General features: G+C 35.1%; 1 protein-coding gene across 6 annotated transcripts in view; it reads left to right on the forward strand.

Annotated features, from left to right (window-relative positions):
- LOC140152651 (echinoderm microtubule-associated protein-like 6) overlaps nucleotides 1-15949 on the forward strand; it is a 78678-nt gene extending 62729 nt beyond the window's left edge. For 2 of the 6 annotated variants that reach the window (XM_072175087.1, XM_072175086.1), the window contains exons 22-37: nucleotides 480-603; nucleotides 2303-2347; nucleotides 5044-5134; nucleotides 5452-5581; nucleotides 5998-6270; nucleotides 7083-7303; nucleotides 7480-7637; nucleotides 8371-8485; nucleotides 9203-9391; nucleotides 9734-9763; nucleotides 11830-12002; nucleotides 12480-12642; nucleotides 13171-13274; nucleotides 13676-13829; nucleotides 14812-14912; nucleotides 15469-15949. In XM_072175087.1, coding sequence (XP_072031188.1) covers nucleotides 480-603; nucleotides 2303-2347; nucleotides 5044-5134; nucleotides 5452-5581; nucleotides 5998-6270; nucleotides 7083-7303; nucleotides 7480-7637; nucleotides 8371-8485; nucleotides 9203-9391; nucleotides 9734-9763; nucleotides 11830-12002; nucleotides 12480-12642; nucleotides 13171-13274; nucleotides 13676-13829; nucleotides 14812-14912; nucleotides 15469-15493 — 2096 coding nt within the window. In that variant the 3' untranslated portion in view covers nucleotides 15494-15949. The remainder of the gene's footprint in view (nucleotides 1-479; nucleotides 604-2302; nucleotides 2348-5043; nucleotides 5135-5451; nucleotides 5582-5997; nucleotides 6271-7082; nucleotides 7304-7479; nucleotides 7638-8370; nucleotides 8486-9202; nucleotides 9392-9733; nucleotides 9764-11829; nucleotides 12003-12479; nucleotides 12643-13170; nucleotides 13275-13675; nucleotides 13830-14811; nucleotides 14913-15468) is intronic. The other 4 variants (XM_072175091.1, XM_072175090.1, XM_072175088.1 and 1 more) reach the window with 3 other exon arrangements.
- The last annotated feature ends 11122 nt before the right edge of the window (nucleotides 15950-27071 follow it).

Here is a 27071-nt window from a genome sequence, read left to right on the forward strand (position 1 = left end):
AGTGCATTTTTTATTCATTTGGTGCCTTCATTGGAGAAAAGGAATTGCAGAAAATAGTGAAAAATTCTGTACTTTTACAAGGCCAAAAGTACTTATTCTAAGCATTGTTGACATGGTGCTTTCAGGAAAGAAAGTATCCTATTAATAAGACCTAACTTTTGAAGCGGTTTGTATGTTTGAAGGTGCAAAATTAACCATACGGTATGCTGTTTTCCGCTGAGTTCAGTTATTTCAGTCATGACAACTCATAAACAACCGTTTCTGAGTCTGATTGAGATATGGCATCAGACGTGAACTAGTCTTTTTAATTATGTCTCAGATTATAAAGTAAACAAACATACTCTAGGCAGCCCATGTAGGTAGCCTTTTTTTTCTCCAAACAGTCAATATGATTCACTGAACCTTGTTTTGTCCAGTTTCCTGAAGTAAAACCTGAATGATTAGGTATCAAAAGTTGAATTCCATTTGATTTGTTCCAGGCTATGATAGTGATGTACAAAGAGAGAAGGACATGGACTATGGTTCCAAGACGTATACCAACCCCATCAGAGAAACCAAAGGTGTCAAACCTCATCTACAAGAGCAAGATGATGATGATGAAATGTAAGATATCTTTAGTTTCAGTGACAATGAATTAGGTGTGGATTATCATTCAATATCTTTACCATCAGCCATCAGCTGTTGATTAAAAAGTTCTTTCAAAAGATTGTCAATTTATATAAATGCATTTTTCCAGTTTTTGCTGGAATGATGTTTTTTTTAGCAAAATGCTACATTAAAATATCATAGATTTCTTTGAAAAAACATGATTTTTTTCAAAGAAATCTTATGATATTTTCATTTAGCATCTCTAGTGCAATTAATATTGCACTAGCAACACTATGAATTTTGATTGCGGCTTTTGGTGGCTCCCGATTGCATTTATCATATTTATACATACATTGAATATGCACATAGAGTGCCGGGTACCAGGTCAACCTTAACCAACCTGGGCTAGCTTTGTGTCATTGATGTCTAAAGAATTTTAAGTATAGATCGGCAACAGAGAAGGCATTGAAGACTCGCATGAAAAATGGGTCAGCCAGAAAAAAGACATAGCAGCTCTCAGTCATTTTCAAAAGGGAGGCAATGTGGGCAGATGCATTGACTTCTGATAGTACTGGCAAGTTTTGCGTTTTGCGGAATGAAATTTTTTGTGCGCAAAATTAAGCTTATTTCCACCTAAAAAAAGCCCAAGCAAACCTGATCTTTTACTTATATTTTCTTCAATACCTTTATTTACTTGCCTTTAGACCTATAGTACTCTAAAAATTCAACCAAAATAACTGTTTTTGCGCTCCGATCTTCAGAGGGGCCATTTTGTTTGTCTATATTCTACTTCATCATTTTCAGAAAGTTGGAATTGGTGAATTTTAGGGATTTATTTAGAAAACAAAAAACACCGGAATTTGACCTTATCGAAAAGAAAACTTCCCACTCAATACTTGGTAAACTAATCATCACTGTATTTTTTGCAGACTACAACCTTATTTAACTTAAAATGTTTTTAATAACATTTCACTGCATCGCACCAAACATTACTATTATTATTAGTCAACATAATGAAACATTGTATGTAACTTGGTGTAGATTATTCATCCAGTAGTTTGAAGCATTATTTTGAAATTCAATCTAATACTGGAACTGAAATTTTGCAACTCACTTTGCTATGTTGCGTCCGAAACCATCAGACTTCATCAGGCATCTGATTGATGATGGTGTGATGTCAGATGGTGAGGAATGTCTTGTTATGGAAGCAGAGTCCCTTTTGAGCAGCCTGCCGTTAATAAGAAAGGGGGACTCTGCTTCTACTTATCACAAACATGGGACCCGATATTGCTGACATTCCTCACCATCTGACGTCACACCATTATCAATCAAATTCCTGATGAAGTCCAGTGGTTTCGGACACAATGTAGCAAAGTGAGTTGCAAAATTTCAGTTCCAGTATTAGATTTAATTTCAAGATAATATTGCACATAATTACATTCACATATCATGTTATGATCATACTTGTGCAATGTGCATCATGATAGGATCAAGTCAAAGCAAGTTGGCACACAAACCTCAGAGCCCATCCAGGATTTAAGTTTGACGTGGTGTAGGCCAATTAGGCTTCCATACTTTCTGCTCTTTCCTCCATTTTTTTCTTTTTCTTTTTCTTTTATTTTCTCTTTAGCTGATGAATCCTATTCATACACTTTACATTTAAATATATACATTTATTTATCATAAGTACATTACTTTCCCATGCACATAAAAGGTCAGGCGTAAGAGAGGTGTCATATTTGCGATATGGAGCTTCAATGTGAGTTCTTTACCTTTAGTTAACAAATCAAAATGGCGTCTTTCATCATAATTGACCTTTTCGGTAAATCCCATAACCCTTTGCGAGTACACCTGAGAACTCGTCATTTGACGTCACGCCGACTTGCAATGCGCAGTAACGATGTTCGATAAACGATGTGCGCATCGGCGCGGAGCGGCGTGACGCAGAATGACGAGTTCTTAGGTGTACTCGCAAAGGCTTATGGGATTTACCGAAAAGGTCAATTGCGGCAATTGCCATTTTGTATGCAGTTTAATAAGTTGACTAAATCATGAATTTTTGAACTGATATAGACAACATGTATGCATGAATATCATTATAATTATATTGCTAATAAACAATTATACAGTTTCTTTGTTTTATCACAAACATTCAGTATGACATTTTGATCAATAACAATTTCAATTTGTTTTACTAATAGTTTTCATTTTTCATTTCATTACATAGTAACTATCAAATTGTATCAAATTTCTAACAAGTAAATACTTTTCCTCTTTTCCTGAAAAATAAATAAACAAATACAACACTACAATTCTATTTGCTTTTCTGTCGTAAATGCTTAAGTGCTACCATCAGCTGTAACATCCATACAGCAAGCAGATAATTTACCACTTACTAAAATCAGACTTCTAGCCATATTCTTGTGCTGTCTTATAACATCCATACTGCAAGCAGATTATATACCACTTAACTTACTAAAATCAGACTTCTTCCCACATTCCTGTTTGGTCTTATCTAGATGACCTTGTTGTGCTATAGCTGCAATTTAAACTGCGCTTCACAAACTGCGCTTCACAAAAGCGCCTGGATATAAGTTGTGTGTTGTAAATCCATGGATGGTTTCATTTCATTTCATTTCATCTCTTTTCATCTCATCTCATCTCATCTCATCTCATCTCATCTCATCTCATCTCATCTCATCTCTTGTTATAAATGTGCAACTCTGATGCCTTCCGATAGGAATGCGAGGAACATCATTCGAACCTAATACCTATACGCTCTTCTCCAGCGTGCCTCTGTGGCTGAGTTTGCTAGAGCATTGTGCTAGTATTACGAATGTTGCCATTTCAAATCTGGCCAGAAGCACTGTTTTTTTTTCTTTTCCATGTTTATGTGTGCAGGCTGCTCTGGGGAAAGATTAAAAATTGTCCATCCTATCAACCAGAGATTTAAGTATAATAACTTTCATCTTTTGCAGTGTTGGAGGAAAGGCTTTATCATGCAAGATCAAGGCCATGGCTTTGACAATTCTGTAGATTAAAATCAGACTTCATCTCTCCTCATTTTTGAATTGGGTATTGAACCGTGAGAGTAATTCGTCCTTCAGAGGGAAGTCAAACCATCATTCCTGTGTACAGAGAGCCATACCTGAACCGCGGGTGTTGGATGCAATGCTCGTTCCGCTGTATTTGGTCACAAAATTCATCTAGTTTTATCCATTTAAAAAAAAATCAAAACCAGTGGCATCTCTTGATTGAAGCACAAAATGTTGTGACCCTTGATGCCATAGCTAAAAACAGTATGCTCTCGTGTACCAGCAGGGGAATGACTGCTTTAAAGCTATTGTGTAGACAGATGAGTATTAGATATTCTAGAAAAGAAATTTCATGTACGAGGGGGTATCCAAAAGTTTTTGACGTCACCCAGAAGGAAAAGAGCTATATTGATGAAATTTTGTCAGTGTAATCACTGGTCCTTATGTACATTATGGTCCAAAATGGTCTCATAAGTATGTTTAATTTTTTTACAGGTGGCGCTAGATGGGAAGTAGGCGCATAACCTTTTCATGATAAGATCCTCCACTTTCTTGAGTTTTTTTTTTTTGTGTCGCATCATCCGTACATGATTGACGTCCACTTCTTGGCTCATCTGTGAGGGACATGTGGCCAGTTTGGAAATTCCTTTTTCAAAAAGCAATAGTGTCATATGATGGGCAATCATCACCGTAGATAACTTTCATTTCATCATAGATTTTCTGAGCATTGTAGGCCTAACCCTCCAAATGCAGGAACTTAATCACGCTGCGTGCCTCAATTTTCACCATTTTGCAGGTTATGCGCCTACTGCCCATCTAGCGCCACCTGTAAAGAAAGTAAACATACTTAGGAGACCATTTTTGGACCATAATGTACATAAGGACCAGTGATTACACTGAGAAAATTTCATAAATATAGCTCTTTTCCTTCTGGGTGATGTCAAAAACTTTTGGATACCCCCTCGTATACTTGTTATTTGGGCTACAGCTCTCCATATCCTGTCCTGTATGCATCATAGTTGCCAGTTGAGATGCTTCTAGTCCAGTTTTCTGCTTGAGCACATTAAAATCTGACTTCCGTAATGGATATTTATGAGTGATGTAAAACAATATAGGTCACCCCTTGATTATATTTCAATTGGGCTATTCCATGAAATCCATACACCCTGTATGGAAGACATAACCTTAATCTCCCACACAGGGAGTGTGAATTCCAATGGGTAACCTGAATGGATGATGCCATTTGAAATCTACACTCCCTGTATGGAAGAGTAAGGTCATGTCTACTGGAATAGCCCATTATGAAAACCTAAAGATGTTTGTAATCTGTATCATTCTTTTTAACACTAATAACAGAGATGGTTGCTAATCATTTTAGACTATAAGCTGGAATTCATATTATGTCATTGTTTCATTGTAGGCCAAGTGTAAGCAGAGGAGCATCAAGACCACCAAAAGTAAAGAAGAAAGATACAGACCTAGGCAAAAAGAAAAGACCATCAAAAGTACAGGTAAGACAAACTTTCTTCATAATTAGTATAAATGAAACAGTATCATAATCAAGGTTAGGAAGCAAGAGTTGCTAACTTATGTTTTATGGAAAATAATCACAAAGACAGATTTTTTTCTAATGGAAAAAGTTAACACAAGGAAAACCGTTTAAAACACCTACCTTGGATAGACACCTTGAAATCAACTTTTCTGGTAAAATATGACAGGTTAGCAAATTGCTGTCTTAAATTTTGAAACATATATACTGTTTTTACATGAAAATAAGCAAGTTCATACTGATGTTGTTGATTTTTTATTCTTAATCTTTTCTTTTCAGAATTTAACATTAGAATATATCCATGGGTACAGGGGGTTTGACTGTAGAAATAACCTACATTACATCAATGATGGTGAAGATATCGTATACCATGCAGCAGGTGCTGGCATTGTACAGAACTTAGCAACAAGTAAGTTCACTGTAAAAATTACATGATAGAGGGGGATTTCTGTAGAAATGATGTACTTTGTAGCAATGATACCATGCAGCAGGGGCAGGAGTAATGTTTTTAAAAGACTTGCAAGAGTGATGCGAGTTGTAAAATATGTACCATACAAGGTTCTCACTAATAGTGAACAATGGCCATGCTTTTATACTTTACTTGCCCTTATCTACTGATTGTGAGGAATAATAGCAAACATATACATGGAAACATATACATGGAGAATATGTGTCCACAAGCATATTGAAATAGAAGTGGACACTATGGCTTTCAATAGCTAATGCAAATGAAATGTGTTCACAACTGCACATGTTGCAGGTGATACTGTAAGACTAAAAGCAAAATGTGAATCTATTAAACTTATTGTTATCCTTTTGTTTCAGGCACTCAGAGTTTTTACCTAGAGCACACAGATGACATTATCTGCCTCACTGTAAACCAGCATCCCAAATATAAGAACATTATAGCCACCGGTCAGATAGGGTCTACACCAGCTGTCATGGTGTGGGATGCAGCTAGTAAAGAAACAAAATCTATCATCAGGGGATTCCACACAAAGGGAGTGTGTTCAGTGAATTTCAGTGCTACAGGAAAATTATTACTTACAGTAGGGATCGATGATAACCATTCCATTGCTGTGTGGAGGTGGCAAGATGGTAGGTAGAAAACATAAACTGATCTATAGAATTGCAGATTCATATGGATTGGTAATAAAATGAATGTAAATTAAATTAAACTTAATTGGATCCTGTGTGGGACAACCTGATCAAACCCAGCGGCACCAGGGGCAGGACTTTTCCGACTTCTGTGACGTCATCCAGTCTGATGTCACATGATCAGGTTGGTCTCTAGCCGTTTCCAAGAAATACATCGGAGCCAACAACATCGGCTGACGACGAGGAAGTTCCTTGAAAGCGCTCCCGGTAAGCGAAAATAAACAAGTAGTGTTGAAGTTTAATTTAATTTACTTTCATAAACTGATCTCTTTTGCACTTTCTTTTTCTTTCTAACTGTATCCATATCTCTCCTTTCTCTGCCCATCCCTCTCCCGCCATCTCTCTCCCTCTTCTCTCCTCTCCTCTCCGCTCCTCTTTTATTCCACCTCTCCCACTCTCACTCTTTGTCTCTCTTTCTCGTTTTCTCTATCTCTCTATTTGTCTTTCACTCCTCTTATTCTCCCATCCCTCTTATCTCTTTCGCCCTTTCATTCTCTCCTCCTCTTCCACTCTTCCTCTGTCCTGCTCCCCTCTATATCTGTAAATCAATTATATCTCTAGCTCTTAGGCTTATTCAGCTATATCCTTATATCTCTCCTATGTCTCTATTGCTCACTCCTTTCTTTTCATCTCTCATTGTCAATCAAATCTACTTGCATTAATCATATAGCAGGTTGGGAATATGTGTAAAGATTGATGGCTCTTACGTTCTGTAGATTTACAAATTGTAATACCATTTCACATACTCACAGGCACAAGGATAGCACAAGGCATCGGGCACACAAAGCGTATCTTCTTGGCTGAATTCAGACCGGATTCAGACAGCAGCTTTGTGACAGTCGGTGTGAAGCATGTAATGTTCTGGACAATTGCGGGTAGTCAGATCCTTGGCAAGAGAGGCTTGCTGAATACAGCAGGACAAAACACTCAAGATGCCAAGATGCAAACTATGCTGTCAATAGCATTTGGTGCGGTAAGTGATTGTATCAGTAGCATTAATTATCTTGACTTGTCTACTTATCATTCACCTCTAAGGTGGGGCAGTGTTCTTTGGTGTAGAAATCTGAAATTAGCAAAATAAAAGAATGAACATGGAATTTATTTGCATATTGTTGTAATGAAATCTTTGTATTTGTGATTAACTTTCAGAATGATGTAACATTCACTGGTTCAATGAGTGGAGATGTGTATGTGTGGAAGAACCACACATTAGCAAGAGTGGTCCAAAGAGCACATCAAGATGCTGTGTTCACACTCTACACAACTCTCAAAGATGGGCTCATCGTATCCGGAGGAAAAGAAAGGCCGTAAGTTACATTTCAATTTGAATCTGAATAAGACTTTTTCAACAGTATTTGTCTCATAGCAGGTGGAAATATATTTTGAATGTTTTTTTAATTGCTCTACAAGATTGATGTATTGTCAGTATGCAGTGCCATTTTGAAAGGAGAAAATAATGTGCAACAGAATGCTAATCATTTCTTCTAAGAATGACATCCCAATTTGCACTCCACTTTGAAAGTTTCAATGTAGCATGCAAGTTGCATTGCAACACAGCTGAATATGAGACCAGGTTGCTAGTGAAATGTTAGTAGCTAATCCTAAATATTCACCTCAAACCTGGTTGGATAATAAGCACAAATAATGTACTATTATTGAAAATATACTACTGAAAAAATATGGAATCTTTAAGTAGTTTAGTGTTAAGTAAATGAAGTGTTTGTCAGTGCTAACCCATACAACATTTTCTTTACACATTAATGTACCTTATTGATCGGATTCATCAGGATCGTTCAAAGGCAAATTAAATAAATAAGATCTGGTACAGTTCCAATAGAAATGAAAATACTCACTAGATATATTTCAGTTCCTATCAGGAACATTGTTCACTCTGCAATGACTGTAGGATCTGTACTAGAACTTATTTATTTAATATGTATGGACCTTGTTTCTGCAGAAACAGGTTGGACATGTTTCAAACCTTTTATGTAACAGCTGAAAATTGATTAAATTATGGCATCAACTTTTGTTTAATTCCAGGAGCAAAGATGGAGGGGCAGTGAAATTATGGGACCAAGAGATGAAGAGATGTCGTGCATTCCAACTAGATTCAGGGAACAGTATTGATGTAGTCAAATCAGTATGTAGATCAAAGGTTAGTAATCTTGTATTTGCATCTTAAGAACTGTTCAAGGACAGTAGAGAAAATAAACCCGCCTGTAGAACTTGATAATAATTTAAAGAATGTTTGAGCTTTTCTTGGAAGGATTAGCGCTTCACCACCATTAAGATTCACAGATGAACTAATTGTTCCATGTTCCTATGATAATGTGACAAAGTCAATATTGGACTTCTTTGCTAAGGACTCTGTGTCCCTTTGCTCTATGAGGAGTAATCCTCCATTCAGGTTTGTCCTTTGAGATCGTTCCCAGATAGGAATGATATAGGTGGCCTGATATTGGGTTCAGCCTTATCAATAACAACATCTCCAAACATTCAGGACCAGGTTCAAGCAAACTGTTCTAGCCAAATATGCTGTCCTGTATTGAGAGAAAAGAAATAACAAATAAAAGAAAAGACCAGGGTAGATGGCTATTCACTCCCAAGAAATCAAATAAACAAATTGGTCCTTGATTAGAAAATTAAGAAATTGAAGATTCTTATTCCATTTATTTTGAAACCCTTGATGTGATCTTTTAGTGTGATTTTTCTGCTGTAATCAGCTTTCTTCATCAGAAATCTCTTCATGGTCCAAGGTGGTATTGAGATTAACATTAGCTTAGATTTGGATGTAGACAAATAATTTTAGTTTATGCCTAGTATGTAGGTGAAGTTATAATTGATCACCTGAACTTTGACCTTTCCTAATCAGGGCAAGATCCTTGTGGGAACCAAAGACAGTGAGATATTTGAGGTGAGCGAGAAAGACAGCCATTCTACCACCTTGGTACAGGGCCATGGAGAAGGAGAGATGTGGGGACTGGCTTGTCATCCTACCAAAGAACAATTTGCTTCAGCTAGTGATGATACCACAGTACGCATATGGAATGTTGAAACAAAGGTAAGATACCTTGTAGTTCTTGTAAAGATCTTTTTAAATGTTGTGGACCATTGTTGCTAACTGGAAAATATAAGGAAATGTATTTAGATTGATGTGAGTTCATTTTATCAATAACCTTAAGTGGTATTTATAAGGATTAGAAATAAAGATGAGTTTTTTAGGAAGATAAAAAATTATTGTGTTTTTTTTAAATGACCATCAACAATATACCATGCTCATTTTTTTGTAATTTGTTTTTTATCCTTCAAATATTTTTGATGTTGATCCCACTATGCACTGCAGAAACTTTTTTATTACTTGCTTGACAAATGCTATCTTTCATACTCCTTTAAATTTGTGTAGAGGTCAGGAACAAAGCGATCTAATAAAACGGTAAGAAAATTAACAATAACATGCAGTGATTCCCCTCATGATTGAAGTGCAGTGTCTGTTTGTATCCTGTCATATTTGTTGTTCCACAGTGGTGGCGGTTCAGAACATTACATATTCAAAATATATCCCAAAGTCCCAGTGCATGTTTGTATCCTAGGATTTGTTGTTATTGTTTTGTTATGTGACAATTGTGGAAACAAAGAGTTCATCATATTGAAATCATTGTTTGTAACAGTTTCCTCTGAAATCTCCCAAATAAAGTTTGCTAGACCCAGAAATGTATGTAATAGTTTAAAATGGTTGTTTGAAAAAATGAACCAAAATCCATTTTCTATTTGGTATGCATGTAGATCTGTATTTTTTAAAATCCTGAAAAGAATTCTCTTGCTTGCATGAATTGGTGTTTGACATTTTGGTTTTGTATCATAATTTGATATGGGAAAAAAACATTTCATCCAAAATTCCTCGAAAGGGTGCATGCCATATCAAAAGACTGCATATTTAAATTTGTATACCTTCATTTGGCTATTCTAGTTGAAATCCATACACCACCTATGGAAGACATGACATTAATCTTTTACATAGGGAGTGTGAATTTCAAATGGGGTTACCTCAGTGGGTAACTCCTTAACCCCATTTGATTTCTACACCCTGTGTGTGGGAGATTAAGGTAATTTCTTCCAGGGGGGGGGGGTATATGGATTTTCAACTGGAATAGCTAATTTCTTTGTAGAATCCATATAGGGTAGTAAATGATAGGAATATTTCCATGCATTATATAGGATATTGTATCAATCAAAGTCATGAGGTGTTATTCACATTACTAATTTCATTTACAAAGGAAGTTTTGTTTTATCAGTCAAAAAATATGATTCTACATTATTTGATTTTAAGTCACTTAATGTAGCATCCATTTATTTCATGTGGTTTGACTTGAATCAAATACTTTCATGCAAAGATTCCTATAACACCATTAAGGTCCTTGTTCCACCCTGTGATGCTGCCATTTGTTCCACATTGAGCATTTTCTCTTTTATATTGGCCAACAAGGAACTAAAGGAAGTCACCTCACTTTTCTCTCTCCACCCACAAAATGCAGGAAATGTGAAATGCTTGTTCTGTGATGTGGTAGCAAACCACACAGTGAATACAAACAAGCATTATTGACAGAGAATTGTACATACCCTTTTACCTTACATCATGTATGCATGTACACCTTATCTTTCAGTCAAAGTCCTTGTTTCCATGGTATCCCTTAAGTCTTTTTAAAATGATGGCTACTCCCATTTGTGTGTATTGTACCAGACAGCATCTGATTACAGTGATCATGCGAAGTTTTATTTGTTTTATCTGTGGGTAATCATTTATAGGTATGATAGGTATTCATTTATGTTCTCTGGATCAACTTTCTTTACATCCCATACATGTAGTGATCATCTTATGTAATAACCTTTAATTGCAGTGTGAAACTAAACCCCTATTAAGCTCATTAAGGGATTTTCAAACCATGATTTTGGTACTTAGATAATAGATCATACAACACTTGATAGTAGCATGTCAGTCTGTGATAGCCAATCTGGGGTCACAGCATTATAGGTAGTCTGACATTTGGGTCCATTGAAACTATTCTGCATGTAACTTGATCATCTATCATTGTTATGAACTTTCAACTTAACTCACACATGAAAAATAAGTTTGAACTATCAGTACGATTGATATCAGAGTCCTCTGTCTCAAAAAAAATTGTTTGAACCCTTCAAAGGCTCCATTGGGAAATGTTAGAGTGCACAATATGTTCATCACCACCATTATGTAATCTCAACATTGATCAGTGGTGAAAGGGAGGGGTATATGGAAGATGAAAATCGAGGCAACGCTATTATTATTGTTTAGTTTCCATTGACTCAAATAGTACGCACTTTATGGTAAGAAGAACATGCAAATAAGGGTTAGTGCTTAATGAAAATAATTGTCCTAAAATTATATAAACATCACAAATCAGCTTTCAAATACTCATTGAGATTATATTACAATATTTTAATGTAAACTATTCTTGTTTTAAACAGAGCATGATCAACAAAGCAGTGATAGGCAGTCCAGCCCGGTCTTGTGCTTACAGTCCTGATGGAGAGATGCTAGCAGTTGGTATGAAGAATGGGGAATTTCTGCTGCTCACATTAGCTACTATGGCAGTATGGGGAAAGAAGAGAGACAGAAACAAGGCTATCCAGGATATCAGGTAAACATCAATTGAAAGTAGAACTTAATAGACCTTTTCAGCAGTTGTTTGGAAATCTTCAAATAATAGTTCAGAAAGATGTTGCATGTGGTAAACAAAAACACTCAACCAATTGTACACTGGCAACAGTGTGTAGCATGGTATGTACACCGAATGCGCATTCAAATGCCAGAAATATTTCGGTTCAAATATATGTTGTGCATGATTGGCACTCTCCATAAAAATCATCCTGAAAAGGTATATGAAATGCCTTTGTCTAAAATCTAAGTGAAAAAGAGAAGTGGAGAAGTGAAAAAAAGGAAGAGAAAACAAAAGAAAGGAAAACAGTAGCAGTGTGTGAAAATGTTTACTCCTTAGACCTGTTAACAAGGGTTTACTGCTCAATGTTAGTGTTTCTTTACTGATGTGCTGGGCCCTGCTTTGCTGGGTACAACCCTGCATGTTTTATCATTTTGATGTACTTTTTTTTCATTGCAGGTTTAGTCCTGATAGCAAATACTTAGCGGTAGCATCGGATGATGGCTGTGTAGATTTCTATGATATCACCCAGGGACCAACATTAGCAAGGACAGGATTCTGTAAAGGCATCAATAGCTTTGTATTTCAGATTGATTTCTCCGCTGATAGCAAATACATCCAGGTAGGTCCAGGTTATTATTGAGAGATTCAAATTGTGCTATATACCTGCTTTCACTTCTTCTCACCTCAAAGTTTGGTTATTCACAGGGTTGCCAGACCCGTGATTTGGTAGCCCAATTGGGCGACTTTTGAAGATTTCCCCTGTGACTTTTGACCATTTTCTGTCCCACAGAAACTAATAATTAAGAGAAAATATTGTGTATAGATTGGTGGTAAGAGTAATGTCACTTTGCACATGCAGTACACCTGTGGTCAAAGAAGAAACTAATCTGTCTTCCCACCATTGTTTAGCAATATATGTATGGATACAGCTCTGACTGAATTATAATCTGTTTGGCTTCCTCTAGGGAGTGAAGTCAGTACCTTGTCGGAGTTACTTTGAGTGTGTACAGATGCACTGCCTTTGGCCTTGTGTGCAACTGATGCACAATTTAATAATGCATGCATTGCCGTCACTCTCTTGAAGGAGCCAAATTGATCATATACACTGTATAGTGTTAATTGTATGGTTTTGATGTATTTGTTCCAGGTTGGAACTGGGTGTTATCAGAGACTAGTGTATAATGTACCAGGAGGCCAAAGAGTCACAGAAAATGCTAGCATTGGCAGAATAACATGGGCCACATGGACAAGGTAAGAAATAAATTTTAAAAAATGACTTAACTTTTTGTGTGGTCTGAGTCTGGGATGTGCCTGTGCCCTTGCATCCTTGTCGATATGGGTGAAGCAATGTTGACCAGTCAATGAATCGGCACAGATTGCATAGTGATCAATCTCGGACAGATAAGCGTGTATTAATGCATAATATGCACCCCATGCTTGTAGCCTATGCAACAGAAAGTTATTTGGTATATGGAATAAGATGTTTGATGATAGTTTGTAACTGAAATGGGGAACAAATCTAGGAGTTTATAACAAGTAATCAATAACTTTTGTACTTGCATTATTTACGTACAAAATATTCTTATTTAAGATGTCCGTACTGTAACTCAAGATTTGTATTTGTACTAATGTTTCCTTAATGTTCTTTACAGTGTCATTGGTGCAGAAGTTGTTGGTATTTGGCCTAGGAAGTCTGATAAAGGAGATGTAAATACTGCAGTTGTCACAGGAAATGGCAATGCCTTAGCAACAGGAGATGACTTTGGCTTTGTCAAACTATTTCCATTCCCATGTACAGAGAAATATGTAAGTAACATCATGTAATAGTTTTACCCCCTCATAATGGTTGTACTATACCAGCATTTCCACTGATTACGGGTACACACCACTAAATGCTCCCCATTGACTTTATGTACAAACATCATTTTCCGCAAGTTGAAGGTCGGATAGAGACAGCCAGTGCAAAGAAAACTTATGGAGTCCTGTGATTTTGCGCAGAAAATTGCCGACTAGATCACTCTATAGGCCATACAGCTTATGTCAGCTTGAAAATAGCTTGTACATTTTGAAAGTGTAGCCAAATCTTCATAAAAGTCGGATCTTGCTCATTTTTCATAGACAATCTAATACCCAGGCCTAAATGAGACTTAAATATGAATGTTATGCCACTTTACCACTTTTGAAACACTGGTTTTTCCAAAATGCTCATGATTTACTATTGGAATTGACTGTAGAGTGCAACTGCTTGCAATTCTGAAGCTGGTATGTCATCTGTATATCACTTGTCTAGTAAAAAGAATGGATGTAGACAAAAAGAAAGGTCAGCAATTGACCTGGTAAGATATGACAGACAGTGCTGAGCTATAGTGTCAATTATTGATGGGGTATTCTGTTATGTATTAGAAGCTTTGTTTTACTGAATATGCAAAGTACCCAATTTGATAAAAAAAACTTCATGGTTGTAGGTTAACTGCTATAATTCTTTGTGTGAGTATTGATGATGCAGTGCAGAGCATACACTATAATCAAATTAAGTATTTCTTGCCCAAACTGGAACACTGTGAACGCTAGTGGCTCCGCGATAATCACACACGAATATAGCGCGGTACAGAAGAAAGTATACACGCGCCTTGCACTGCGTACACGCTTAGTACACTACATGGACGCAACACGCATGTTCCACTTTGGCCAAGAAATACTTAATTTGATTATAGTTGATGTGCTGTTATTTATATGTAACAAAGTAAATTGTCCAACTCTTGATTTCTTTTCAATATTTGTCTTGCAGGCTGATCACAAGAAATTTGTTGGTCATTCAGCTCATGTAACCAATGTCAAGTTCACATATGATGATAGACACCTTATAAGCGCAGGAGGAGATGATTGCTGGTAAGTGCATTGGTTTATTGGTTGGTTTCTTTCAATGGTAGATGTCCCTGTCAAAGGAATTATGAATGGAAAGCAGTTGTCTAGTTGTAGTCAAAAACCTGTGTAGGACTTCAATGTAAGTGGTGAAAAACTGTCTCTAAACCTTTGTACATTGAATGTTGAGTAGGAAGAACCCCTGACTGTAGTTTGATGTAGTGCACATAGTGTAGGGTCAAAGGGTTATTAAGAGTCATTGAAGACATCTGAATAATGGATCATATTATTATAGTAGTAACCCATATTGAAATGTTAGTTGGTTATCAAACACGCTGACCCAAGTTGTTGTTTTTAATCATGGTGTATGTAGCTTAAAGATCACATATTGTCAATATGGGACAAATCATAATAATACTTTTCATGCATTAGACACCGATCAGTAACATAGTCAAATCTTATTGACTTCTTAAGTTTGGAGCAATATTTCTGATATCTCAGTTGAATACACTAGGCAATTTTTGATTATTTTTCTGGTGAGTGGAATACTGTATTTAAACAAACGTTGTCATTTCTTTTGCAGCCTATTTGTGTGGAAAAGCCATTGATACTGCATGAATGCTGAGTACCAAACATATGCAATAACTTGATAGGATGAGAGAAACCTACCCACCTTGATGAAAAGAAATCAACGAAGTGAAATATTGACGAATAATGATTAGCAACCTACCGACCAAGTTGGTCAAACTTCAGGGTTTTTATATTTATTGTAAACAATGAATTTGTGATTTGTATCAATGGTTGTTGCTCCCCTCTCAAGAGGTTTTATACTGTCTGTTCAAATCCTTCAGCAATTTCCGATGGGAACATTATAACGGGACAGTCACCACCAGGCATACAATGTTCTGCTGCTTTATCAGCCAAATGAGATCCCAGTTGATCATGATGCAATTGATTCAACCAATCAATCAAGTCATAGTTCTGTGTAAACATTATGCACGACTTTGGTAGAAACCTGTTTGGGTTTGGAAGCTTATTTATAAATCAACATGGTCATCAAATTCATAGCAGATTTGGTTAAGAAAATTTCAGTGATTTAGTCTGCATCTTGGATGGTAAACATACAGAGGTGCATTGAATTTATTGTACCATGTGTTAGTTTATTCTTCATGAACAAAATTGTACAAAAATGATGGATATTGCACTTGTGAATCATGGCAATTAAGTGGTATATTTTTTATAGGACCTTGTTTTGTTGTTACCTCTTGTACCGGGCCAGACTTACCACAGGGGCGGCCATATGTGCCCAGAGACCAAGATCGGGGAGGGGAATTTGGGAGAATAAAAAACCAATAATTTTGAAGAAAAGAAAGTAGGAAAATTTAGCAAATGATTGGTTTGGAATGAGAGATAGGTTACTGGGATGGGGTGGGGTGTAACATGTGGATTCTAAATTTTAGCCTGACCAAGGGCCCTAAAATGATAAACCCTGTCCTGCTCCCATATACCATTTTTTTCTGTAACATTTTGCAACTTTTTGTACTCTTAAAAACAACTTGTGTACCTCCTATTTACTCTCAACATTGCCTTGCCAATATTGTGACTTGGAACTTTTCATTCACTTGATCTCTGTTCAATGCACAGATGGAAAAAGATTGGACTTCTAAAGGAGATCAAATGTCCAGATTCAAGATATTGTTGGACACTTTATCTACAAAAAGTCCACCAAACAAATCTGTTCCATATTTGTACCATATAAAACCAAACCAATGTTTGCCTTGTAAGAATTTATGTTAGTAAATTGCTTTTTTGTCATAACACTGTCACCAACAGCTTTAATAAAGACCATTGCTCATATTATAGGACCAAAATACCATAAGGTTAATTATAATTGATTTAAAATTGACAATTTATTTCATTATTTGCCAAGATTGATTTTTTTTATATATATGTAATATAAAAAATTGTATATAATTTGTACAGAAATTTATGTGAAGATTGTTTTTTATTATTATTCCTACTGATATCATTATACATATGAAAACAACACATATCAGATGTAATCCCAGCAAACCCAAAAATGTTGTAACGTCATAAACATGTTTTGTTTTTGGTCAAATATTTTTAATAACATTGAAATGTCTGATTATATGAAAGACATGAAAATATTTTTAAAACATTTGTTTTTTAAAATGTCAAAATGTTGAATTGGAAAATATTTTTTGGCAAACATTAAAAAAAATATTTTGTCAGCACTTACAAATGTTAGGAATGTTTTGCAACAAGTTTTCAAAAATATTTTTGAATGTTATTAAAACATTTAATACCATTTATATAACGTTTTGTGTAAAACATTTTGTGTTTGCTGGGATGGGAGTATACTGTAGAGATATGCGATGTTATGCTGATGGTCAGTAGAAAGAAACGATGGAATAGTAATATATTTGTTATTACAATTATGGATTTATGGCAAGCATTTCATTTGCATTTACCAAATGAATCTTTTGTTTGTAGTATGCTTGTTGCTGTACCAATGTCACAGGGTATGTAGGTTTCATAACCACTGAGGTTTAGGGCATGTTGATGGTTCAGTGGCAGAAAGACTTATCTCCATCAGCTGATATAGGTATGATAATAATGATTGCTTATGAGTGTGATTTGCATGGTATGAGAGAACTCATGCACAGTGTACAGGAGTGTATGTATGAGGGAACTTGATGATGTCGCTAGGCAGGAAAAACCTCCTATGTGATCTCTTAGCAGTTTTGTTTTAAACATGTTCAAGGGCTGCAAGTACATGGGTGTTTTTTCCTGCATATCACATGCAATCATGCATGCAGCAGCTAATTGACATAATCTCTCAGTCATTGAGCCATCAGAAAGGACAGGTTATATCTAGTGAACCGTGGAAAAGCATACAGAATAATCTACCATCTTGCTGAGCAAATCTTGGAACAAGAAGGTGCAGTTTAGTTGCAAGTCCAAAGTTGATTGAAAGTGTCCTCAACAGCCATTATTTCAGATTTATATTTGAAAACAAAATTGTGAACAATTAACCATGAAAATTGTGTTTGTGAGGGCCTATTACAATGCAGATTATTTTCATGAAATTTCCAATAAGATTGCAAAATGAGATCGCTAGGAGTGCTCAATGATTTTTCAAACATACAAGCTTCTTTGGAATGTACTTGGTCATAACGGGTAATTGCGTTAAGAGGAGGTATGGCTATGCTAGTGAAGGTCTTGTGTATGTTAGCATTTGGTAATGTTTTATAGGCTCAATGATCAGAAACAAGCTTGATGTGTTTTATAACTTGACTGTTAAAACATGTATTGTTGGGAGATTCTTATAGAGGTTGTGCATATGACATATCATACCGTAAATATGGCGGACTACTCAAATGCATTCAACAAAAGCATGATTGCAATCTACCGTGACAGTTCGTTTCACACACATAACAAATGCACCATGATCAAATAGTTTGATGATAACATTTGATTGAATGGACTGCACTGCGCCATGATTACGGTGAAGGACACCGGTTCAAATCCTTTGTTTGGAGTCAATCGATAAAGCATGCAGGGCCTCTATACAATATTTTGCAACACCAGTGTGTTATTCCGTTTGAAATCTATGCAACTCTTATGAAAGACATGACCTTGATCTTCCACACAGGGAGAGTGAATTTCAAACAGTTACCTTAATGGGTGACTCCATTTGAAATCTTGACCCCCTGTGTGGAAAATTAAGGTTATGTCTTCCTTAGGCATGTATAGATTAAATTGGAATAAGCCAATATGTCATTATCATAAATTGTTATTTTATGATTCATGTTCAAAAGTTGGATTTTTCACTGAATGATATCAATGTTTTGACATCAACAAATGTATCTTATGGAACTATTCAAAGAAATAATGTCAACAAATTTTGTTCACATTAATGATAGACAGCAACTAGAGCACAACAAATAAAAGTGTTAAACTAGTAGTGTAATATAAAATAATAATTTAATATAAAAATATTAACTAGCACTTTTGGGCTAAAAGCTTGTTCATTGTGCTATAAATGTTTTGTTCTTACATAAAAATAATATATGCTGCTTTGTCCTTATCTTGTATGAGTACATTGAAACTTGTAATATAGTTTATGTTCAGAATGTTGGTTTTCCTTCTTGTCAAGTTTGTATTAAAGTTACTAAGCCAAAAACAGGATCCATGAACAAAAATACTGTAGAAGTAGTAATCCTTGTGCCACATCAATGTTTCTATTTTTCTCGCAAGAATTTAATGGAAGTGTTTGTTTGGCTTACAGTTGGCAAAAACTATTTGGTTTTTTGTTACTGCATGCAACAATAAAGGACACAACTTCGGCTCTAATAAATTCACATAGCGAGCACCAGCCAAGTATTACGCAATGCGCAACTAGCGTAAGTGTTGTGCCCAACTATGTGCACGTCATTCTATACCAATACACGATGCATGTACGCCATTCTATATCAAAACACAATGTTATGAATCTCATTTTTTTCTCCAATTATAAGCTGAACAAACATTAGAATGTGTGCCATTGTAGGCAGCTTCAAATTAACCAGATGAAAAAAAAACCTTGCAAATAGATAAACAACTTGCAGAATTTAAAAAAAAGCCAAATTATGGAAAAAATGCTGCACAATTACTTCTTTTACAGTACATCATTGCCAAAACTACAAGCAGCATTTCAGTCAAATAGTTTCTCTTCTGTGATAGCTACTTTTTTTTAATAGCAGAGTAGAAAATAATTAGGCCTAAATGTGTTTTTGATCACCAAAACAATTCAGATTTTGATGCTTCATTGAAATATATCTGTTGTTTTGATGTTAGTTTTAACAAGCATGTAAACAAATAAATATTAATTGAACAATTATTTCAGTTTCAAAAACTTCAAAATATATAAGATAACATATCTTTTCATTAAAAGGGTGTCTGGCAGTTCTCCATTCAATCCGTTAAGTGTTTATGTCAAGATAATTGAGTGTGTAACATATTCAACAATATTGTTGATATATTATGTTAATTTCAGTGGGCCCAGAATTGACCCTTGAGAAATACTGCATGTATCTCCAGTCTCCCAACTGAGAATATGTATATCAACTTTGAAAATGTGTCAGTTGGATAACATGTTATATCATAATCACTGACAATAAGTAAACAAAACAAACTTGAAATCATATTGTATCTCTTGATTTGCAAGAAATGATTTTGATCAGTTCATTTTCTGTATGCCATTGTAAGTATTAAGAAATTGTGTCTTTCATGAGGGGTTAGTCAAATTAACATTTGTGATGCGTTCTCTTCCATCAAGGCTAAAGACGACAATTATTAAAGATACGGGCAAAAATAGGGAGTAAATATAGCATTGTCAAGCGTCATAGCTTGGCAACCAAATATGCCAGGGATGTAAGGACATTATGCAATAGCACACTTGATTATTTAGCAAGTGAATGATGATAATAAGTTAGATGTTAAATTTGTCAGCTTTGGCCTGATTGTATTAGATCATATCACATTTCTCATTGATTATTTTCTGCTATAAATGACAAAGCCAGAAACTTTCCCATTGTCATAGATGGAAGTGTTCTCTAACCACATCATGGTAAATTGAACTGAACATATGAACAGAATTTATTACTTTTGTGTATTGTGTAAAATGGTAATCGGCAGACAAGACATTTATGTTCTGCATTGATATTCTAGGATCAAATCTTTGTGTTTCTTGAAGGTGTTTGACCCGATTGATAGCTGACACCAAGCTCATATTTTTTGTATAACCCTAGTGAAACTTTACATCTGAAATATATATAGGCTGTGTAGGCCTATGAACAAAAACACAGCAGTGTGGTGGTGTATCACCTCTTAAGTCATGTACTGTTCTATAGGCCATTGTGGTACACATTTTTACTTCTAAAATCCAAACTCCTGGAGCAATTATTTAACTCAAAACTTGTCATGAGAATGTTTCAGTGATGAGGAAGAAAACATGCTACAATCGGATCACCCACCTTTGCCAAACGGAAAAATTGACTCAAACTTGTAAAAATAAAGGGAAAACCATGATTGTGTTTGATCATGAAAACAAACAATATTAAAAGATACTTTTGATACACTTGATATTTTTGTGGATATTTATTACTATCCATAAGTTGTGTTTATAACATTCCAATTCAATCATGATTTGTGATGATTTCAGTATTAGCTCACTTTTATTAAGCTTTTGGTAGTATAGCGCTATTTGTACATCATGAATAACAGAAAAGGGAAAATAAGACAATTATATTAGAGGACCCAGTTTGCAAAACTAGGAAAACATTTATATGTATATGTGGCATTATTTGTTTGTTTTTTAATCCAGAAAATGCTTGTTTCTCCCCAGTAATTCCCCTTAAATTCCCTCTTATTTTCCAGAGTATTTCCCCTTGCTTTATTGAGTTGGTGACTCTGATACATCTTAACCCCTTCCCTTCCGAAGTAATGATTATATTGAACAAATCATTAACAAGGGGAGAGTTCCTACAGTGTGGAAAAATCATACAATTTTAATCAAATTATTTTAATTACAAAAGTCACAGAAAAGACATGGAATTGTGATTTTGGTCATGGAAATTCTAGAGGTCACAGAAATGTCATGGTATTCTCATTATAACATAACTGTTTAACATTCTGGTGTTTTTAGTACAAAAGTGATACCGCTGATTCTAGGAAGGAAATGGCTCTGTGGTAATCTAACCATGTTAGCTGTTGCAAAACATTTGATCCTTTCATTGCTAGATATTTGTTGACCATTATCATCATTCCATATAGTGTGATGAAACTACTTTACAATAGCTATTGTTAATGTACTGTATAGCAGAATATTTGAGCAGTATCAGTTTTCGCTGTTTGAACAGTTGTGCCATTTGTTATAGGTCAGTTTCATAGATTTACACATGAAACCATATCAGGTCATGTTAAATTTTGTGGTTCTGAAATTCTTGGACTTGCAACATTTATTTCTGATCATCTCATTATATTAATTGTGTCTCACATTTGTCTTACACCCTCGTTAGGGTGAAGCATATAGGCTGCTTTATTTCTTCATTCTGAAATTTCCTGGCTATCTGTAAAAGGCTTAGTAAATAATGCTTGTTATGGTATGTTATGTCAGTAAAAACTATATCATTTGTTATTGAAGAGCAAGCTACTCGTTCAGGACATTCTGAAGTAAAACTTACAGTGAAGAGAATATAAACATGGGAAATTGATTTCAGTTTGACAAGCAAATTTTAGTATGTGAATCTCATATGTGTATAATATATGAAATGGCTAATTGAATTAAAACTAATATCGCATCTGCAATTAATTTTTAGACCACAAACAATACATATAAATCATGACAAAAACATATGATGAAACGAAAGCAAAACAAAATCAGTAGTTACGGAAAACCTTCCTCCTTCAATGGACAATATTATAGACACAAATAATGTAATGAAACTGCAATTACACATTTCCCCAGAAACCTTAGTTGTTATTGTTTTTTAATGTTTGCAGCTGTCCAAGCTTTGTAAATATATATTGCTAGTGTGAATTTATATATGTAGCTAGTATTGTCTAAACTGAAATTTGTTTTTGAAAACGGTGCATAATATGTTTGAATATGATAAAATGGTTCAATATTTTGCTTTCTTATAAAGTCAGTGTACTGAATTGTATGTTCATAATCTATACATGTTTGTTCTCTTGAAGAATAAACAAATTGTAGACCGGCCAAATGTCCCTCATTTTGAGGGGCTGCCCCTCATTTGGAGTTTACCAAAGTTAAAAAGAGGGACAGTCTTCTGAAAATTTCAGTGATGGCAAATTTAAATGTAAGAACAGCAGAAAATGATGCAAATTTCACTTAAAATTTTGCTATAGCATTCTCTATTTTGATAAATTTAGACCGGCAAAACCTTTCCTGAATTCTGAAAGTATTGCACACCTGAAGTCTTTGAATTTGTCGGTACCTGGTTTGTGTACATGTACAAGGTTTTGGCCTCAATGTTCCCCTTTCTGACATTGGTAGGTTGGCAGGTCTGAAATTATGAATTTGTGATGTGAAAAAGAATGGCTAGTTTTAAAGGGCAAACTGAAAAAAAAAGCACATTTCCCCTGGAAATTGAGTGATAGTAATAGGTGTAGTGGTAACTTTGACCTTGAAAACATACCAGGACAAAAGTTACCAAACCTGTTAATTTTTTTCTTGGTCTGTTTCATGCTAAATCTAACATAATTTTGGCCCATTTTAGCTGCATATTTCCATGCGCTTTGCATGCATATGTCCAATCCTAGAAAGTAATTTTGGTATTGGGTCAGCAGGATTTAGCATTTCCCCTTTGGATATTTTTCACGGTCACCATTGGATATAGCCTCTTTGTATGTCATACCAGTAAACATAATTTTTCCTGTCACATGTTCAAATTTTCAGAGTAAATACCGCCAACAAAGTTGATTTAAGGGGTTGCATTAATAGCAGTGTATGCAATGTCTGAATTTTGTAAGGAACTTGTTTTATATTTCAAATCTTTATTACAAATTGTGTTGCATCATGTTTACATTCTTGTATAAGTTGTAATGTAATATATTTGTTTGATAAATATTACATTGAATTGCAAATTGTGTTTCAACATATGTTTACATTTCTTGTATAAGTTGTTAGTCTTTGAAATGTTTTGCAAGATGAATTTTGGTTACTTGCTGTTTGTGTTTATATTATGTAACACATTTTGTGTTTTTGTTATGGTTTTACAACTATTTTACAATGATAAATCATGGCCTTCATCATTTATAAAATATACATCATGTTTTGGGAAACATGCATATATCTTTTGGATGTATTGGATGTATATAGTATTGTCTTTTCAACTGGCTCAAATAAACAAAATCATACCATGCTTTACTGGTAAAACCAAATACATTTTGTGATGTTATTTGCTTGCATTATCGTATATAACAGGGAAATTTAAAAATTTCGGAAAAATGGCAACCTGCTAATATAGCACCGGGCATGGTGGTGCAGTGGTATAGGATCTGACTCGCTATTGGAGGATTGCGAGTTCAAGCCCCGGTAGTGCCATCATGTTATGCATGTAGGCAGGGAGCTTTACTCATTTGCCTTGCTATACCCAGAGGTTAAAGGATGGAGCTGTTATGAATATTTTCCAGTGAGCACCGCCCAAAGATTGAACATGCCTTGGTTACTGTATGGCAGCTGACATTTTCTAATGACAGCGGAATAAATGCAAAGCACTTTGATACATGTATAACATGTGAAGCGCGCCATATAAACAATAACTATTTTTGTAGCAAAAGGATGTAAAAATGTTGGCCTGGAAGATTTGAAAATGCCAGGAAATAATTAGAGGTAAGGAGTAAAAATATCAAGTATTATGAATAAGATGGAAAGAATAAATTAATTAAGGGATTTGAAATGGACTGAGAACTGTTTTTACAGCAGTACCAAAGAAACCTCATTGTATGTTAAGAAATTTGTTGCATAGGGGTGGATCCAGAGTGCATGTTTGGTGTTTGCCACCCATATATTGCCACCCTAATATTTGGCCACAGGTAAAGAGATATATTGAGGTTTGAGTAAACAATCAATTACAAATGCACCATTTTGGTGACACATTGCCACCCCAATTGAACTGACAACCTTGTCGCTGAGTAACCAGCATCTTTTGACATCAAAGCATCCACAGTGATATGAATTTTCCAACTAGAAAAATGAAGAAAGAACGAATGGCAATGGCTATGCCTACAAATTCTACAGAATGGTAGTCAGTGCAAACATTTTCTGGAACTGGGCATAATTTACATGGAAGATGAGCAATTCAGCATATTCTAACAAATGTAGAGGTATAATTGCTGAAGCAATCAATCAATTTCCAAAAAAAAAAAAATTTCAAGATATTTTGTATTTTTAATATGAAAATTGATAATTTGTCTTCATGTCATACTCTATTAATGATTTCAAAATGCATTGAATTAGAATGCATTTAATAGAGTATGACATGAAAACAAAGTATCAATTTTCATATTAAAAATACAAAATATCTTAATTTTTTTTTTTTTTTTTTTTTTTTTTTTTTAGGTCAACCATGAATGATCCTAGCATCTAGGTCTAGGTCCAGGGACACTCCAAAACCGGAAAAAAAACTTAAAAAAAAAAAAAAAAAAAAAAAAAAACATTTTTTGTTTGTTGAAATTCAGTATAATCCCACCCCCAATTGTGAAAAATTTTCACATAAAAAACGGGTGGGACTATACTCGGACCAGTACGGTAATAGCCAGGACTAAATAGGTAGGGGTATCCAAATACTGCATTGTTTAGGTTCCTACTTCATTTTCATGACTGTAAAAGGACTTCAAATAGAATAAACAATGATCAAGTAGCAGGTCAACTTCCTATGCAGGCATTAAATTCCAGGAAAGTAAATTCATTAAAATCTCCTTTTATTGACATTTGCTACTTTTAAGCTAGAAATCAATTCAGCATCTATGCAACGCAGGATGCATGTCCCAAATTTTAGTTTTGGAAAGGAAATATTTGAAGCAAAAAAACAAAACAAACCCATTGCTAAATAGTCACATTTCACATTATGTTAAGAAATCGGATGGCAACGTTTGCACAGTATTTTTGTGGGATCAATCACGACCCTCAAAAAGGGCCCCTCGACCAATCATGACCCTCAGAAAGGGCCCACTATCAACAACTATCAAGTTGAGTATTTGACCTTCACCTTGACTATGGGCGATGGTCTTGCACTAATTGATTGTTACTTCACATCTCAAGGGCGCTATCACCTATATTTATATTGGACAAATGCTCAACATAAATAATTATTTCAGAGATAAAAGTGATGAAATCAGTTACTCATAACTCAGGTTCGAAATGCATTATTTTATCAGATTGAGTAACCTGATTTACAGTGTAGTTTATTTAAAGAGTCCAGTCTTGTTACCAAATTATTTAGAGAAATGGAAAGTGATGCAGCAAATAGTGTTGAGATAATGCTTTTTGGTATTTGTGATTTCATGAGTTAACGAAAACAGCGCAAGTGTTGTTCGAGGTCAATAAAATGTGTGTTGAGAGATATTTAGGATATTGTGGTGAGACTTTTTCATGAACTACACTGAGTTCAGATTAAGACTAAAAAGGTACTGAAAGTAAAATCGCCGATTATGAGCATTATGAATATGAGAATTCACAAATGTTGTGAAGCAAAGAAAAAACTTATTTTATTGATGTAAAAGAGAAGGGTGTGCATCGTAGCCCTGTCAACCTTAAAACTTGTCTGATGTTTTATTCTAGTTTCAATAAGGGTATTTGTAAAGTTAAACCGAAAACATGAGAATCTTTGGCAAATGCTTTGAAATCGTTAGTGCTGACTCATTTACAAACACCTGGGTCGTGTATCATTAAGTTAGGCAAATCTAGGTCATGCATCATTAAGTTAGGCAAATCGAGGTCATGCATCATGAAGTTACGCAAATCTAGGTCATGTATCATTAAGTTAGGTCAATCTAGGCCCTGTATCATGAAGTTAAGGCAAACTGCTACCAACACTCAAATTCATAATTTAAGGCTGGTAAAAAGGGCTCTGAACGTCATTCTATGTGATATTAAAATCACCTCCTTTCGTAATGTTGTCGCCTCAAATATACCAGCGCACAGTGTAATTTACCCATTACCAACTTCAAAGTAATGCGCCATATTGCCTTAGCTCCAAAGCTGCAGCACCCATATTTATCCAACAGTCAAATATGTTGTAAAATCACTCATGAACTTTCATGTTCATTTATTTTTCAGATTCAAATTATTGTTAAATTATTCAAATGCTTATATTTACCCCATAACGTATTTGAGATTAAACATTGACTTTGTTGTATATTTTACACCCTGCTACGATTGGTACACTCAGTCAGCAGTACTAGTGTTTATGCATGCAGCGCGTGCATAGCTGAACCACGTTCCCACACATCCCCCACACACAGCGGCCATGCGAAAGATGGATTTTTAATGTCACAAAAAACAAAAGATCCACCAAATTTGCAACAGATCCGCCTCACAAGCTTCAGCGCATTCAACGCTACGAAAATACACAATGTTAATTTGAGATAGAGAGTGAC

Source organism: Amphiura filiformis, chromosome 5, assembly GCF_039555335.1.
Source record: "Amphiura filiformis chromosome 5, Afil_fr2py, whole genome shotgun sequence".
In the NCBI taxonomy this organism is placed as follows: Eukaryota; Metazoa; Echinodermata; class Ophiuroidea; order Amphilepidida; family Amphiuridae; genus Amphiura; species Amphiura filiformis.